Source organism: Lampetra planeri, chromosome 26 (assembly GCF_965212315.1).
Source record: "Lampetra planeri chromosome 26, kcLamPlan1.2.h2, whole genome shotgun sequence".
In the NCBI taxonomy this organism is placed as follows: domain Eukaryota; kingdom Metazoa; phylum Chordata; class Hyperoartia; order Petromyzontiformes; family Petromyzontidae; genus Lampetra; species Lampetra planeri.
The window spans coordinates 12,301,304-12,317,076 of NC_136132.1; the positions used below are offsets into that span (position 1 = coordinate 12,301,304).

At 52.1% G+C, this 15,773-nt stretch overlaps 1 protein-coding gene across 2 annotated transcripts in view; it reads left to right on the forward strand.

Moving 5' to 3' along the window:
• The first annotated feature begins 1,896 nt into the window (after positions 1 to 1,896).
• Positions 1,897 to 15,773, forward strand: part of LOC144727765 (DNA topoisomerase I, mitochondrial-like) — a 35,817-nt gene continuing 21,940 nt past the window's right edge. The window contains exons 1-2 of one of the 2 annotated variants that reach the window (XM_078606834.1): positions 1,897 to 2,365; positions 11,329 to 11,353. In XM_078606834.1, the coding sequence (XP_078462960.1) occupies positions 2,324 to 2,365; positions 11,329 to 11,353 (67 nt within the window). In that variant the 5' untranslated portion in view covers positions 1,897 to 2,323. The remainder of the gene's footprint in view (positions 2,366 to 11,328; positions 11,354 to 15,773) is intronic. The other variant, XM_078606836.1, reaches the window with a different exon arrangement.

Sequence of the window (15,773 nt, forward strand, 5' to 3'; positions counted from 1 at the left end):
TGAAGTCCAGGCTGAACACCGTCACGCCTCCTGGCCCTGACACTGTCTGAATCAAATACAAATTAACACCGACTCGGTGCAGCGTCTTACCACACGGTTGTATTTGAACGCCCTGTGCTGCGGAGGGGCAAGTGTTACCACTGCGCCACCCCATACATCTTTATTTACATCGATCAATGAGGTAACGCGCAGATCATTGATTAACTCGGGCTTATTGGATTGCGTTCGTCTTCATCTGCGTGATATCGAGCGGTGGCGCTTTGGTCGGCGCACTGCGCTACGAACCCGGCGACCGAAAATTCGAATTTGAATCGCGGCCACGGCGAACATCATTGGCGAGTGAGACGCAGAACCCGAACCGGTCCTGGGCTTCCCCTGGGTCGACTCGGCCTTAAACGAGTGCCTGACGCGGGGTGTACACATCCGCACTCGGGAGACCACTCCTTTGTCGCGCCGTTCTCCGGCGTGAATGGGCGCTCGCTAACAGCACTTGCCCCCACATCCTGTGAAGGCTACACGGGGGGGGGGTGGGGGTCTTTGTCTTTGTTCTCTCGACGAGCCGTGAGAGCGATGCGCGCCACCTGGCGTGAGGGAAGCGAGCGCGCAGGCGTGTATAACAGCTGACACACGTGTACACACACACACCTAACACGTGTACACACACAGCTGACTCACACACGTGTACACACACACACCTAACACGTGTACACACACACACCTAACACGTGTACACACACAGCTGACTCACACACGTGTACACACACACACCTAAAACGTGTACACACACACCTAACACGTGTACACACACACAGCTGACACACGTGTACACACACACACCTAACACGTGTACACACACACACCTAACACGTGTACACACACAGCTGACACACACACGTGTACACACACACGTGTACACACACACAGCTGACACACGTACACACAGCTGACACACGCGTACACACACACCTGACACACGTGTACACACACACAGCTGACACACGTGTACACACAGCTGACACACGTGTACACACACCTGACACGTGTACACACACACAGCTGACACACGCGTACACACACACAGCTGACACACGCGTACACACGTGTACACACACCTGACACACGCGTACACACGTGTACACACACCTGACACACGCGTACACACGCGTACAAACACACAGCTGACACACGCGTACACACGTGTACACACACCTGACACACGCGTACACACGTGTACACACACACAGCTGACACACGCGTACACACGTGTACACACACCTGACACACGCGTACACGGACAAAGAAACGTCCTCGTAGCCGACACGGGCTGCCGAGGCCACGTGATGTCCGGGACGAGCCCCTCTCAAGGCCGGACTGGCGCAGTCTCTTAGGGGATGGCGCAGTCTCTTAGGGGATGGCGCAGTCTCTTATGGGATGGCGCTCTCTTAGGGGATGGCGCAGTCTCTTAGGGGATGGCGCAGTCTCTTAGGGGATGGCGCTCTCTTAGGGGATGGCGCAGTCTCTTAGGGGATGGCGCAGTCTCTTAGAGGATGGCGCAGTCTCTTAGGGGATGGCGCAGTCTCTTAGGGGATGGCGCTCTCTTAGGGGATGGCGCAGTCTCTTAGGGGATGGCGCAGTCTCTTAGGGGATGGCGCAGTCTCTTAGGGGATGGCGCGGCCGGAACCACGTCCGGCCGCCATGTGTCTCCCGAGTCCTGGTTTCTTTCGTACACACCCCATCGTCCAAGGTGCTCATTTAAGGCCGAGTCGAACCTCGGGGAGGCCCAGGACCTATCCAGATATCACTCTCGCCACTGGTATCAGCCGTGGCCCCACCGCCGTCTTTCGCCCACCGCTCCCCCACCCCCACGTGTTCATGCGGCCCCCACGTGGGAGTGAGTGATGCGGCTCAGAGATGGGTGCGCGTAAAGTAGCTCCCCGGACACGCGCACTTTGTATCCATCCGATATTAAATCGCGAACCATCACGCAGACACATATATGTATCCAGAACTGCGGATGCATACAGATACTGTACGACTTTACAAGAAAAAACCCACCCACACAAATGGTAAACAAAAACAAACTTAATGATAAGACGGCCGTGACGTCACGCACTATAAGCAACCACGTGGGCGCGCTTGATGACCGGAGCACGTGGTCGGCGTTGAGGCCACGTGGAGCAGAAAGGAGAGAGGACAGGGAGGCGAGGCCGCCTGGAGCCACGGTGAGGGGCAGGTGGAGACGACAGCGCCCAGGTGGAGCCGGCTGGGCCCGAGAGGAGAGGCGGGAAGGCGACGCCCCGAGGGTGGAGCGCGTGGAGCCGAAATGATGGTGCTGGGATCGGACACAGGCGATGGCATCGTGGAGGTGAGTGCAGTCTCGCGTCGTGGGCTCACTGCGCTGGGTGAGGTGCGGGTGAGTTGCGGGTGAGTGTGGGGATGGCCGGGTGAGGTGCGGGTGAGTTTCGGGTGAGTGTGGGGATGGTCGGGTGAGGTTCGGGTGAGTGTGGGGATGGCCGGGTGAGGTGCGGGTGAGGTTCGGGTGAGTGTGGGGATGGCCGGGTGAGGTGCGGGTGAGGTTCGGGTGAGTGTGGGGATGGCCGGGTGAGGTGCGGGTGAGGTTCGGGTGAGTGTGGGGATGGCCGGGTGAGGTGCGGGTGAGGTGCGGTTGAGGTGCGGGTGAGTGGTATAGGCCGCTGTCGGTAGCCTAAAAGAGGCCTAGAAATAGGGTTTCGTTCCACCAAGTGGGGCACTACCTACTTTTTTAATATTTAACATCAGAAATATATAGAGATTCCTTAGGAAAAAGTTATCCGCACACAACCTTGCAGTTTTAGAGAAAAATTATGCTAAAGGTGCCCATTTTGAAAAAAGGTAAACCATAGGGAATTTTGCACTTTTAAACCTGTTTATCATATAAACCCAAAAATGCAGAATTACCACTTGAAGTACAAAATAAACCAGTGTGAAATGTGTGATATACCTGAAGTTGCTATCTATGCACAGTAAACATGATAAGATTATCAAGAAAACTTCTGCTGTTGCATTAACATCCCAATTACTTCTCATTATGTTGTTCCAATTGAAAGGTAATATTTGAGGTAAAATCTGAATAACAAATAGAATTAAGCCAAAATATAATATATAAAAAAGCACTTTTAAAAATAACACGTTTAATGGTGAATTGTCAATTCGCATACATGAGCAGCAACTGCACTACATGTACATATTCACAGCAATGATTATTGTAAACAAGATTGAATTTTGATTGATTTATATTAATATATATGTCCTATATTAATGTTATTATCATATACACATCACTAAATATCAAGATCACTGTCCTCACTATCAGATTCACATGAAACAGTATCCTCAGTTAATCTCACATTGTCACAATGAGCACGTTTACATCGGTCAGTGCAGGCCAGGCCAGCCTTGTGGCATGAGCACCTTCCACCTGGACAAGTACGAGACTTACACCCACAGTGGAGTGACCCCAAAATCTGTTGAGGAGCTGGATCTTTAGTCATCCATAATATGATGAGATCACCATCCTTGACAATCCATCCAAAGCCGTCTGGACTGGGAGCATTTATAAAAGGATCCAATGCTCTCCTGTGGATTGCAGCTTGGTAGTTAGCACGCTTGAAGTGCTCTGTAAGTGCATCTTTTGTTGGAGGTAATGCCTGTTCGGAAGAGGCCTGGACACAGAACCTATTGTATCTGGCCAAATTAACATCTGATACCTTTTCTCCATACAGCTCACACACAAAACGTTCTATGGTCACAAATGTGGTGCTGTCCATTTCAAATTGCCTCCCAAGAGCAACAAATGCACGGATGTACTCTGCATTTCCAGACACTATATTTAGTGGTTTCTCTTTTCCTTTCCCATAAAAGGAACTAGTTGAGTCACAGCCAGTGAATGTGTGTAGTCCTATCAGTGCCTCTGTCAGTGAAGGACCCAAAGCAGAACCAATAGCCTGGAGATCGAACATTCTTTGCCTGTCTTTTGTTCCTGTCAGAAAGTACATCTTTGCTAAGGGAAGCTTAGCCATTATTGAAAGTGAAATGATAGCAACATTAGTGTCAGGACTCTGGATGATTATCTTATTATAAAGTTCACTCCAGGCATGTTTTGCATGAAGTAGGAGCCTCGTGTCAGCTTCTTCGTGGTCACAAGTCAAAGATTCTACCTCTTTGACAGACATAATGCCATCTTTAAGAGTGAGTTGATGACATACATTTCTGTGTGCCACAAAGATAGCTATGTCTTTTCCAGCTGCTTGTAAAGGCACAGTTCTCCATGTCTCAAAGAGAAAGTCTGTCAAGGCTTTTTTATTTTCACCACTGGCTAGAAACTTGGTCCACTGACTTGGAGTCTTCTGCTTGATGCTGTGTATTTGCAGTAATTGTTGTCCAGCAACAGCACGTCTTGATCGTTCAGCATTTTTGATGCTCACTGCCGGGTAGCGATCAATGACAAAATCGACCCTTGGACAACGGAACTTTCTACCCATCTTAATCATAAGTTGAAGAAGATCATCAGCAAGCTCACCGAATGTGTTGAGACTCCTGATCAATGCCATGCCATCTATCAGTAGGGCACCATTATCACCAACAGTCTTGTTCACATGACAGTCCTTGTTCTTTGATTCTAAACAAGCTAGAAGAGCAGCCTTATTTGTTTTGGCTAATGAACCATCAGTGCTTGCTAGCGGGGATGAGATATTGCCAAGTGAATATGTCAGAATCTCTTTCAAGTTTACAGACCGGGATTGACGTATCACTAAGAGTCGTGCAAAGAGTCTCCTGTCATTTTTTAGAATGACTTGATTTCCATCTTTTGTCTTGGATGATTTCTTCATTTGATCCCCAAACGTAGTGAGCTTCAAGGACTTTATTGGAGAGAAGAAGTCTGTTTTTGATGACTGGACTCGATCTTGGATGAACTTTTTCAGAGCTGTTTCACCTTTATCACAAGCACTTTGTATGTCATCTCTGACAGTCTTTGTAGCAACAACACCAGAGCTAACACATACAAGATCTTCACGAGGCAGCAAGGGGTTGATCATAGACTCAACCGCTGAAACCAAAGATATAACAGCAGCATTGTCTTTTGCAATTCTTGTTGCATCCAACTCTTTATGACCCTTCTCTTCATGTTGCATTCCACCCATCATTTCACACTGCCTTGTGATTGCAGAACGTTCAGGATGAGACAGTATCCATCCCTGGACGGCACCTCTGTTCAATGTTATCCCAGTTATGCCGCCTTTGGTCTTTGAATCACGGTTGCAGGTTTGTTCTATTGCTTGGTCACAAGCTATGGATGAGAACCTGTTAGCATCCTTACGCTCTACTGTCCAGTTTCCTTTTGCAGTAACTTCTTCATAGCAGTGTGGATGAGTCTTTGGAAGATTGATCATCTCGACCCAATATGCTGATAGGTACCTTGCATAATTTTGGCGGTCATATGCAAAATACCATGCCAGCATACGTCTCACTGTTGCTAAGTGAAGGCTCCAGTCAGAGCATTAGATAGGACATGTATATTTGAAGCCCTACCTTCTATAGAGAAATAATTTGAAAATGGAATTACATTGCATTCACACGCAATATGTAAATGTAATTGGAGTGACCCCACAGATTTGTGAACAAACATTTTTTTGTACCTACCTATATGTTTTTCAGTTTTGCTGAGAAATCTTGTGTAATCTCGATAGCAGGATTTGTGGTATCGGACCTTGATTGCAATGCAGTCTTTCCCACGAATGTGTGTCAGAATGCTCTCATCTGATTTTATTTGAGCTGCCTCACGAAGAAGTCCTATATTAAAGATATGAAGAATACATTATAAACCCAGTTGGCAATATATTAACCTGCATAACATTCAATTCAAGTGAGTAAACATACCTGTGTTAATCGAGCTTGATCGCCGCTATCAGATGAAGCTGCGCTGCTTAAGTCCTCCTCCATGTTTACATGTGCGTAGTGATATTGGCTTGATTTTGGCTCTGACCTACTTACATTTTCGATGCTGATTGGTTGAAAATCTAGCTCAACAGTTTTTTATGTCTCAATACGCAGTCAATATAGTGCGCCAATAAATTACACTTTTCTCATTAACTGCAGGATAATGCGTGGAGAACTTTTTGCTTGGATACCTTTTATTAACGTTGACCATATTGAGCAAAAGAAAAAGTAGTGCCCCAATCTTAATTTTAGAACTTTCGTGACTGCAGGAATTATTATTTGGTTCTTTCGGTTAAGTCACGTCTAAAGATAAAATAAAAAATTAAATTAAATAATAGAATACGACGTTTCGATTGCAACACAAGCAATCATCATCAGGTATAATGAAATAGCGACATAAAATCTAACCAGAAAACTATAGACAGACATATTAGCAGACAGATATCACCAAGATACATAGCGAGAGCAACACAGGTAACAGAGAGGGGTGATCGTCTCTGTGGGGTGGCCTTAAATAGACAGAGGGGGGGGGCGGAGGCAGAGAGAGGGAGGGGGGTTAGAGAAAAAATTAGCATATCAATGAGTGGTCAACAGACGTGGTGCTGGTGCTGCAAGTACGATGACACGACAAGCAAGCCTGAAAATCAGGTGTTGCTCTCGCTCTGTATCTTGGTGATATCTGTCTGCTAATATGTCTGTCTATAGTTTTCTGGTTAGATTTTATGTCGCTATTTCATTATACCTGATGATGATTGCTTGTGTTGCAATCGAAACGTCGTATTCTATTCTTTAATTTAATTTTTTATTTTATCTTTAGACGTGACTTAACCGAAAGAACCAAATAATAAGTAGTGCCCCGTTTGTCGGAACGAAACTGAACGATACAGCTCACGTACAGCGGCCTAGTAGGCGAGGTGCAGTTGAGCGGGGGAAAGGGTTCTTCTCTAACTACAACACTTTTGTCAATCCACTGCTGGTCGAGGACCTCGCCACGCCTGTTATGCGACCATACTTCACCACGCTGGTCCAAGCGGGGAGCACGGACCTGGGAGCGTAGATAAGTGCGGCCACAACGATGGCTGTCGATGGCCTCCCCTCTGCTGCCCGCAACGTAAAAGCGCCCACGGCGGCGGCCTCTGTACGCCGCCACCGCCGCGGGCCTCGCTCCGGCAAAGTCAAAGTGGCGGCCTCGCACTCTGCGGCAGCTTCCGAGTTCTGGAGAGATGGGGGGGCGGGGGGGGTGCCGCGTGCCCCCTGAGCAGGCTGCTGCTGCTGCTTGGGGAGGGCCCTGTGACTGCGGAGGCAATCGCAACGGCTTCTGAGAGAACCACACACCACACACACCACACACCACACCACACACCACACACACCACACTCACCACACACACCACACACACCACACCACACACCACACACACCACACACACCACACACACCACACACCACACACACCACACACACACACCACACACCACACACACCACACACCACCCCACACACACCACACACACCACACACACCACACACACCACACTCAACACACACCACACACACCACACACCACACACACACCACACACACCACCCCACACATCACACCACACACTCACCACCCACCCCACACACCACACACTCACCTCCCACCCCACACACCATCCACCCACTCACCACCCACCCTACCCACACACCACCCCAACCAACCCACACACCACCCACCCCACCCACACACCACCCACTCACCACACACCATCCACCCACTCACCACCCACCCCACCCACACACCACCCACCCTACCCACACACCACCCACCCTACCCACACACCACCTACCCTACCCACACACCACCCACCCCACCCACACACCACCCCACCCACACACCACCCCACCCACCCCACACACCATCCACCCACTCACCACCCAACCCACCCACACACCACCCACACACCACCCACACACCACCCACCCCACCCACACACCACCCACTCACCACACACCCACCACCCACTCACCACACACCCACCCACTCACCACACATCCACCCACTCACCCACCCACCACTCACCCACCACTCACTCACCACCCACTCACCACACACCCACCCACCACCCACTCACCACCCACCCACCACCCATCCACCACCCACTTACCACACACCCACCCACTCACCACACACCCCACACACCACCCACACACCACCCACTCCACACCACCCACACACCACCCACCACCCACCCCACTCCACACCACCCACACACCACCCACCACCCACCCCACCCACCCACAACCCCACCCACCCCACCCACCCCACCCACCCACACACCACACACCCCACCCACCCCACCCACTCACCACACACCACCCACCCCACACACCACCCACCCACAATCCCACACACCCCACTCACCCACACCCCACCCCACCCACCCACAACCCCACCCACCCCACCCACCCCACACACCACCCACCCCACCCACTCACCACACACCACCCACTCACCACACACCACCCACCCCACACACCACCCACCCACAATCCCACACACCCCACCCACCCACAACCCCACCCACCCCCACCCACTCACCACACACCACCCACCCCACACACCACCCACCCACAACCCCACCCACCCCACACCCCACCCACACACCACACACCCCACCCACCCCACCCACTCACCACTCACCACACACCACCCACTCACCACACACCACCCACCCCACATACCATCCACCCACAATCCCCCACCCACCCACACCCCACCCACCCACGGGCAGTAAGTTGGCACAGTAAGGGGACACAGGTGGTGCAAGCGGCCAGTCATCTCAGTCGGTCGACCCGTGGCACCCGCTGGGTTTTGTCCCGTGACCTTCTGCCCAGCGGGCGTTCGACACTTCAACCGCCATTCGCCGCTTGGTGGCGAATGGTGGTTGTTGTTGCATACCGGTTGCGAGTAGCACCTATGAAGGCCGGAACGGCACACGAGGGGGTGGGTGGCCGGCCATCAACTGCGTCCGACCGCCTTTGTCTCCCCAGTGGCGATGTTTACTACATACTGCACCAGGTACTCATTTGAGGCTTAGTCGATCTAGGGGAGGCCCAGGATAGGTTCAGATAATCGTCACTCGTGTTGACCGTGAGCGGGCATCGATCGCGGGTTGCCAGGTTCGGTGAGCAGCGTGCTAACAACTGCAATACCGCAGACACACAAAGACAAACACAGAGACACACTGACACACAGACACACACAGACACACACAGAGACACACAGAGACACACACAGACAGACACACAAAGACAAGTCGACCTAGGGAAGGCCCAGGACCGGGTCCAGATAATCGTCACCGGTGTTGGTGGCCGTGAGCGGGTAGCGGGAATCGAACCCGCGTGGATTCTTCCTCCAGGTCCTCCGATTTTTCCCTCCACATTTATGGACACGCGTTTAAAGTATTTGGCAGCTATTTTTCCACGCGATAAGCCACTTCGTTGAGCTATCATTTGTGGCCCGGTCGCTTCTGAAAAAGAGCTATACAGCTCAGTGGATCTTAGCTTGTAAAATAAAAAGTTTATTTGAGTGATTTGCTTAACTTTACTATATTTTTAACTCCTATCGTTTGTGTAATGCATTTGTTGTAACTTTTTGACCTGTAAAAAAAGAGCTTCATAGCTCATCAGATTTATCCAGGATAAATCCGATGATTTAAAAAGTTGAAACTGACTTCCATTTACTTAAAGGCATTGGAGAGTTCTCGTTTGAAATTAATGTAGGACTTCTTTTTAAAGATTTCAGGTGTAATTTTCGAGCATGAATCAATGACGTTTCGTCACTTCATAATCGGGTTTCTTGGTCGAGTTGAGTAAGTGGACGTATTGGCGCTACACCGGTGCAGCAAGCACACCGGTCCTCATGAAACAGTCCAAAATCAACTTTTCAATCACTGGACCCCTGTCGCCAAGTTTGACGCGATTCGAAGGTTTATTCACTCTACCGAGGCTTGCTAAAAAAGGTCAACATTGTCCGTTGATTTGGGTCCGTTGGTTGAATGGAGGAACTGGCCGACCAAGTCTCTCGGGGCACGAGGAGTAAATAATCTGTCTTTTGGAACTCGGAGCAAGCGAGTCGTCATCATGGCTGGGTGCTGCGGCAGTGGCGGCTCCTGCAAAATCTCTCGGGGGGGGCAAATGTCTGGATGATTTATAAGGATAAGGTCCACCCATGCAAAGGATAAATTAACAGCTTAAGCATGTAAAGGCAACTTCACTTCTTTAATATTAATGAAAAATAAAGTGACTCTTACAATACATCTTGTTTGTTTCTATACTCACTATTAATACAATCCACTCAAGTTTATTTTATTAAAGATTCCACTAGGTGGCGACAAATAAAATTGTTGACTGAAACGTGCTTACGTATGATGACGTAAGCACGTATGATGACGTAAGCACGTTAGTGCATGCCCTCCCGGAAGCCATAGAGAATGCATTGCAGCGCCCCCCGTTCGAAAAAAACATCTTTGAATGTAAGTCTATGGGGCCACTCGGGGCGATTCTCAGCCGGAGTGAAATCGCCCAAAAAGAGGCGGTACTCCACAGAACGTGACATGACGCTGATTGGACTATATCCAGAGGCACAGTGACGGCTAGCGTGACTCTGTGGTTGAATGACATTGGTGGTGCGTCGCCCAATCGCCCTAATGAAGAAACCGCCCCTGTGCTGCGGTACGGCAGCTGTCTGTGCAGCTTCGTGTTCAGCCGACTCGTTTCAACATTGCGACTGCTCTGACGTCACGAGAACCGACTTTGACTCGCGCCACCGCCACCCCCGCCAGAGTGTCTGACCGGGGGCTGCGAATTGCGGGAAAATAAATAATTATAGCGAGAAATGTGAATTGTGTTCTACCGCACACCACCGTCCAATACGTTCAAATGCCGTCTGAAAAGAATAATGAAAGATAAAATATTCACTTTAAAGACTAAACGGACACAATTTTTTCATGCTAATGTTAAAATTAATTAAATAACCCCGTGTGTCCGAACGTTCGGACCACCCTAGATAGTTTCTGGACATCTGCTGCGTGAAATACCAGAAGACGTTGAAGGAATGCTAAGACGGACCGATAGACGTGCCAAAGGAGGGCGAGAGAGAGTTCCACGGCACCGTTTGACGGCGTGGCGTGGGGAGAGGAATTGGAGAGCGCAGCACACGGGGGTGGCCTCCGGGAGGTCGGGAGAGAGGAGCCAAACCTTGAACGTGAACGCGTGCTTAGAGAAGAGTAATGGGACCCAGCGAAGGGATTCTGTGTGATGTTTAACACCTGTGTCTCACCTGTGTCTCGCCTGTGTGCTGTGTGCAGAGCTGGTTTACTGAACCCAAACGTGGTAAGGAGCCACAAGCAACGTTTCCTGTACACGTAAAACAACGCACCCTCACCCCGCTCACCCCGCTCACCCCGCTCACCCCGCTCACCCTCACCCAGCTCACCCTAATCTAGCTCACCCACACTTACCGTAATCCAGCACTCCCCAATTACGCTCACCCCACTCACATTCGCCCGCTCACCCACACTCCGCCTGCACCCCAGTCGCCCTCCTAACCCTCACCCCACTCTCACACTCACCCCACTCTCACTCTCACCCCACTCTCACACTCACCCTACTCTCACCCCACTCTCACACTCACCTCACTCTCACCCCACTCTCACACTCACCTCACTCTCACCCCACTCTCACACTCACCCCACTCTCACACTCACCACACTCTCACACTCACCCTACTCTCACTCTCACCCCACTCTCACCCTACTCTCACCCTACTCTCACCCCACTCTCACTCTCACCCCACTCTCACTCTCACCCTACTCTCACCCCACTCTCACCCCACATTCACCCTACTCTCTCACCCCACTCTCACACTCACCCTACTCTCACTCTCACCCTACTCTCACTCTCACCCTACTCTCACTCTCACCCCACTCTCACCCCACTCTCACCCCACTCTCACACTCACCCCACTCTCACTCTCACCCCACTCTCACACTCACCCTACGCTCTCACCCCACTCTCACACTCACCCCACTCTCACTCTCACCCCACTCTCACACTCACCCTACGCTCTCACCCCACTCTCACACTCACCCCACTCTCACTCTCACCCCACTCTCACACTCACCCTACGCTCTCACCCCACTCTCACACTCACCCCACTCTCACACTCACCCCACTCTCACACTCACCCCACTCTCACACTCACCCCACTCTCACACTCACCCTACTCTCACACTCACCCTACTCTCACACTCACCCCACTCTCACACTCACCCCACTCTCACTCTCACCCTACTCTCACCCCACTCTCACCCCACATTCACCCTACTCTCTCACCCCACTCTCACACTCACCCTACTCTCACTCTCACCCTACTCTCACTCTCACCCTACTCTCACTCTCACCCCACTCTCACCCCACTCTCACCCCACTCTCACACTCACCCCACTCTCACTCTCACCCCACTCTCACACTCACCCTACGCTCTCACCCCACTCTCACACTCACCCCACTCTCACTCTCACCCCACTCTCACACTCACCCTACGCTCTCACCCCACTCTCACACTCACCCCACTCTCACTCTCACCCCACTCTCACACTCACCCTACGCTCTCACCCCACTCTCACACTCACCCCACTCTCACACTCACCCCACTCTCACACTCACCCCACTCTCACACTCACCCTACTCTCACACTCACCCTACTCTCACACTCACCCTACTCTCACCCCACTCTCACCCCACTCTCACACTCACCCCACTCTCACACTCACCCTACTCTCACACTCACCCTACTCTCACCCTACTCTCACCCCACTCTCACACTCACCCCACTCTCACACTCACCCCACTCTCACACTCACCCTACTCTCACCCCACTCTCACCCCACTCTCACTCACCTCACACTCACCCCACTCTCACACTCACCCTACTCTCACTCTCACCCCACTCTCACCCTACTCTCACCCCACTCTCACTCTCACCCCACTCTCACACTCACCCCACTCTCACTCTCACCCCACTCTCACACTCACCCCACTCTCACACTCACCCCACCCTCACACTCACCCCACTCTCACCCTACTCTCACCCCACTCCCACTCTCGCCCTGCTCTCACCCTACTCTCACTCTCACCCTACTCTCACTCTCGCCCTACTCTCACGCTCACCCTACTCTCACCCCACTCTCACCCTACTCTCACCCTACTCTCACTCTCACCCTACTCTCACCCTACTCTCACCCTACTCTCACTCTCACCCTACTCTCACCCTACTCTCACTCTCACCCTACTCTCACGCTCACCCTTCTCTCACTCTCACCCTACTCTCACCCTACCCTCACCCTACTCTCACCCTACTCTCACCCTACTCTCACCCTACTCTCACTCTCACCCTACTCTCACCCTACTCTCACCCTACTCTCACCCTACTCTCACCCTACTCTCACCCTACTCTCACTCTCACCCTACTCTCACCCTACTCTCACTCTCACCCTACTCTCACCCTACTGTCACTCTCACCCTACTGTCACACTCACCCTACTGTCACTCTCACCCTACTGTCACACTCACCCTACTCTCACTCTCACCCTACTCTCACTCTACTCTCACCCTAATCCCACTCTACTCTCACCCTACTCTCACCCCACTCTCACCCTACTCTCACGCTCACCCTACGCTCTCACCCCACTCTCACACTCACCCCACTCTCACTCTCACCCCACTCTCACACTCACCCTACGCTCTCACCCCACTCTCACACTCACCCCACTCTCACACTCACCCCACTCTCACACTCACCCCACTCTCACACTCACCCTACTCTCACACTCACCCTACTCTCACACTCACCCTACTCTCACCCCACTCTCACCCCACTCTCACACTCACCCCACTCTCACACTCACCCTACTCTCACACTCACCCTACTCTCACCCTACTCTCACCCCACTCTCACACTCACCCCACTCTCACACTCACCCCACTCTCACACTCACCCTACTCTCACCCCACTCTCACCCCACTCTCACTCACCCCACTCTCACACTCACCCCACTCTCACACTCACCCTACTCTCACTCTCACCCCACTCTCACCCTACTCTCACCCCACTCTCACTCTCACCCCACTCTCACACTCACCCCACTCTCACACTCACCCCACTCTCACACTCACCCCACTCTCACTCTCACCCCACTCTCACACTCACCCCACTCTCACACTCACCCCACCCTCACACTCACCCCACTCTCACCCTACTCTCACCCCACTCCCACTCTCGCCCTGCTCTCACCCTACTCTCACTCTCACCCTACTCTCACTCTCGCCCTACTCTCACGCTCACCCTACTCTCACCCCACTCTCACCCTACTCTCACCCTACTCTCACTCTCACCCTACTCTCACCCTACTCTCACCCTACTCTCACTCTCACCCTACTCTCACCCTACTCTCACTCTCACCCTACTCTCACGCTCACCCTTCTCTCACTCTCACCCTACTCTCACCCTACCCTCACCCTACTCTCACCCTACTCTCACCCTACTCTCACCCTACTCTCACTCTCACCCTACTCTCACCCTACTCTCACCCTACTCTCTCCCTACTCTCACCCTACTCTCACCCTACTCTCACTCTCACCCTACTCTCACCCTACTCTCACTCTCACCCTACTCTCACCCTACTGTCACACTCACCCTACTGTCACTCTCACCCTACTGTCACACTCACCCTACTCTCACTCTCACCCTACTCTCACTCTACTCTCACCCTACTCCCACTCTACTCTCACCCTACTCTCACCCCACTCTCACCCTACTCTCACGCTCACCTTACTCTCACCCTACTCTCACTCTCACCCTACTCTCACGCTCACCCTACTCTCACTCTACTCTCACCCTGCTCTCACCCTACTCTCACCCTACTCTCTCACCCTACTCTCACCCTACTCTCACCCTACTCTCACGCTCACCCAACTCGCACCCTACTCTCACTCTACTCTCTCACCCTACTCTCACCCTACTCTCACCTTACTCTCACCCTACTCTCACGCTCACCCTACTCGCACCCTACTCTCACTCTACACTCACCCTACTCTCACCCTACTCTCACCCTACCCTCACCCTACTCTCACCCTACTCTCACTCTACTCTCACTCTACTCTCACTCTCACCCTACTCTCACCCTACTCTCACCCTACTCTCACTCGCACCCTACTCTCACTCTACACTCACCCTACTCTCACCCTACTCTCACCCTACTCTCACCCTACTCTCACCCCACTCTCACTCTCACCCTACTCTCACCCTACTCTCACCCTACTCTCACTCGCACCCTACTCTCACTCTACACTCACCCTACTCTCACCCTACTCTCACCCTACTCTCACTCTCACCCTACTCTCACCCTACTCTCACCCTACTCTCACTCTCACCCTACTCTCACCCTACTCTCACTCTCACCCTACTCTCACCCTACTCTCACTCTCACCCTACTCTCACGCTCACCCTTCTCTCACTCTCACCCTACTCTCACCCTACCCTCACCCTACTCTCACCCTACTCTCACCCTACTCTCACTCTCACCCTACTCTCACCCTACTCTCACCCTACTCTCACCCTACTCTCACCCTACTCTCACCCTACTCTCACTCTCACCCTACTCTCACCCTACTCTCACTCTCACCCTACTCTCACCCTACTGTCACTCTCACCCTACTGTCACACTCACCCTACTGTCACTCTCACCCTACT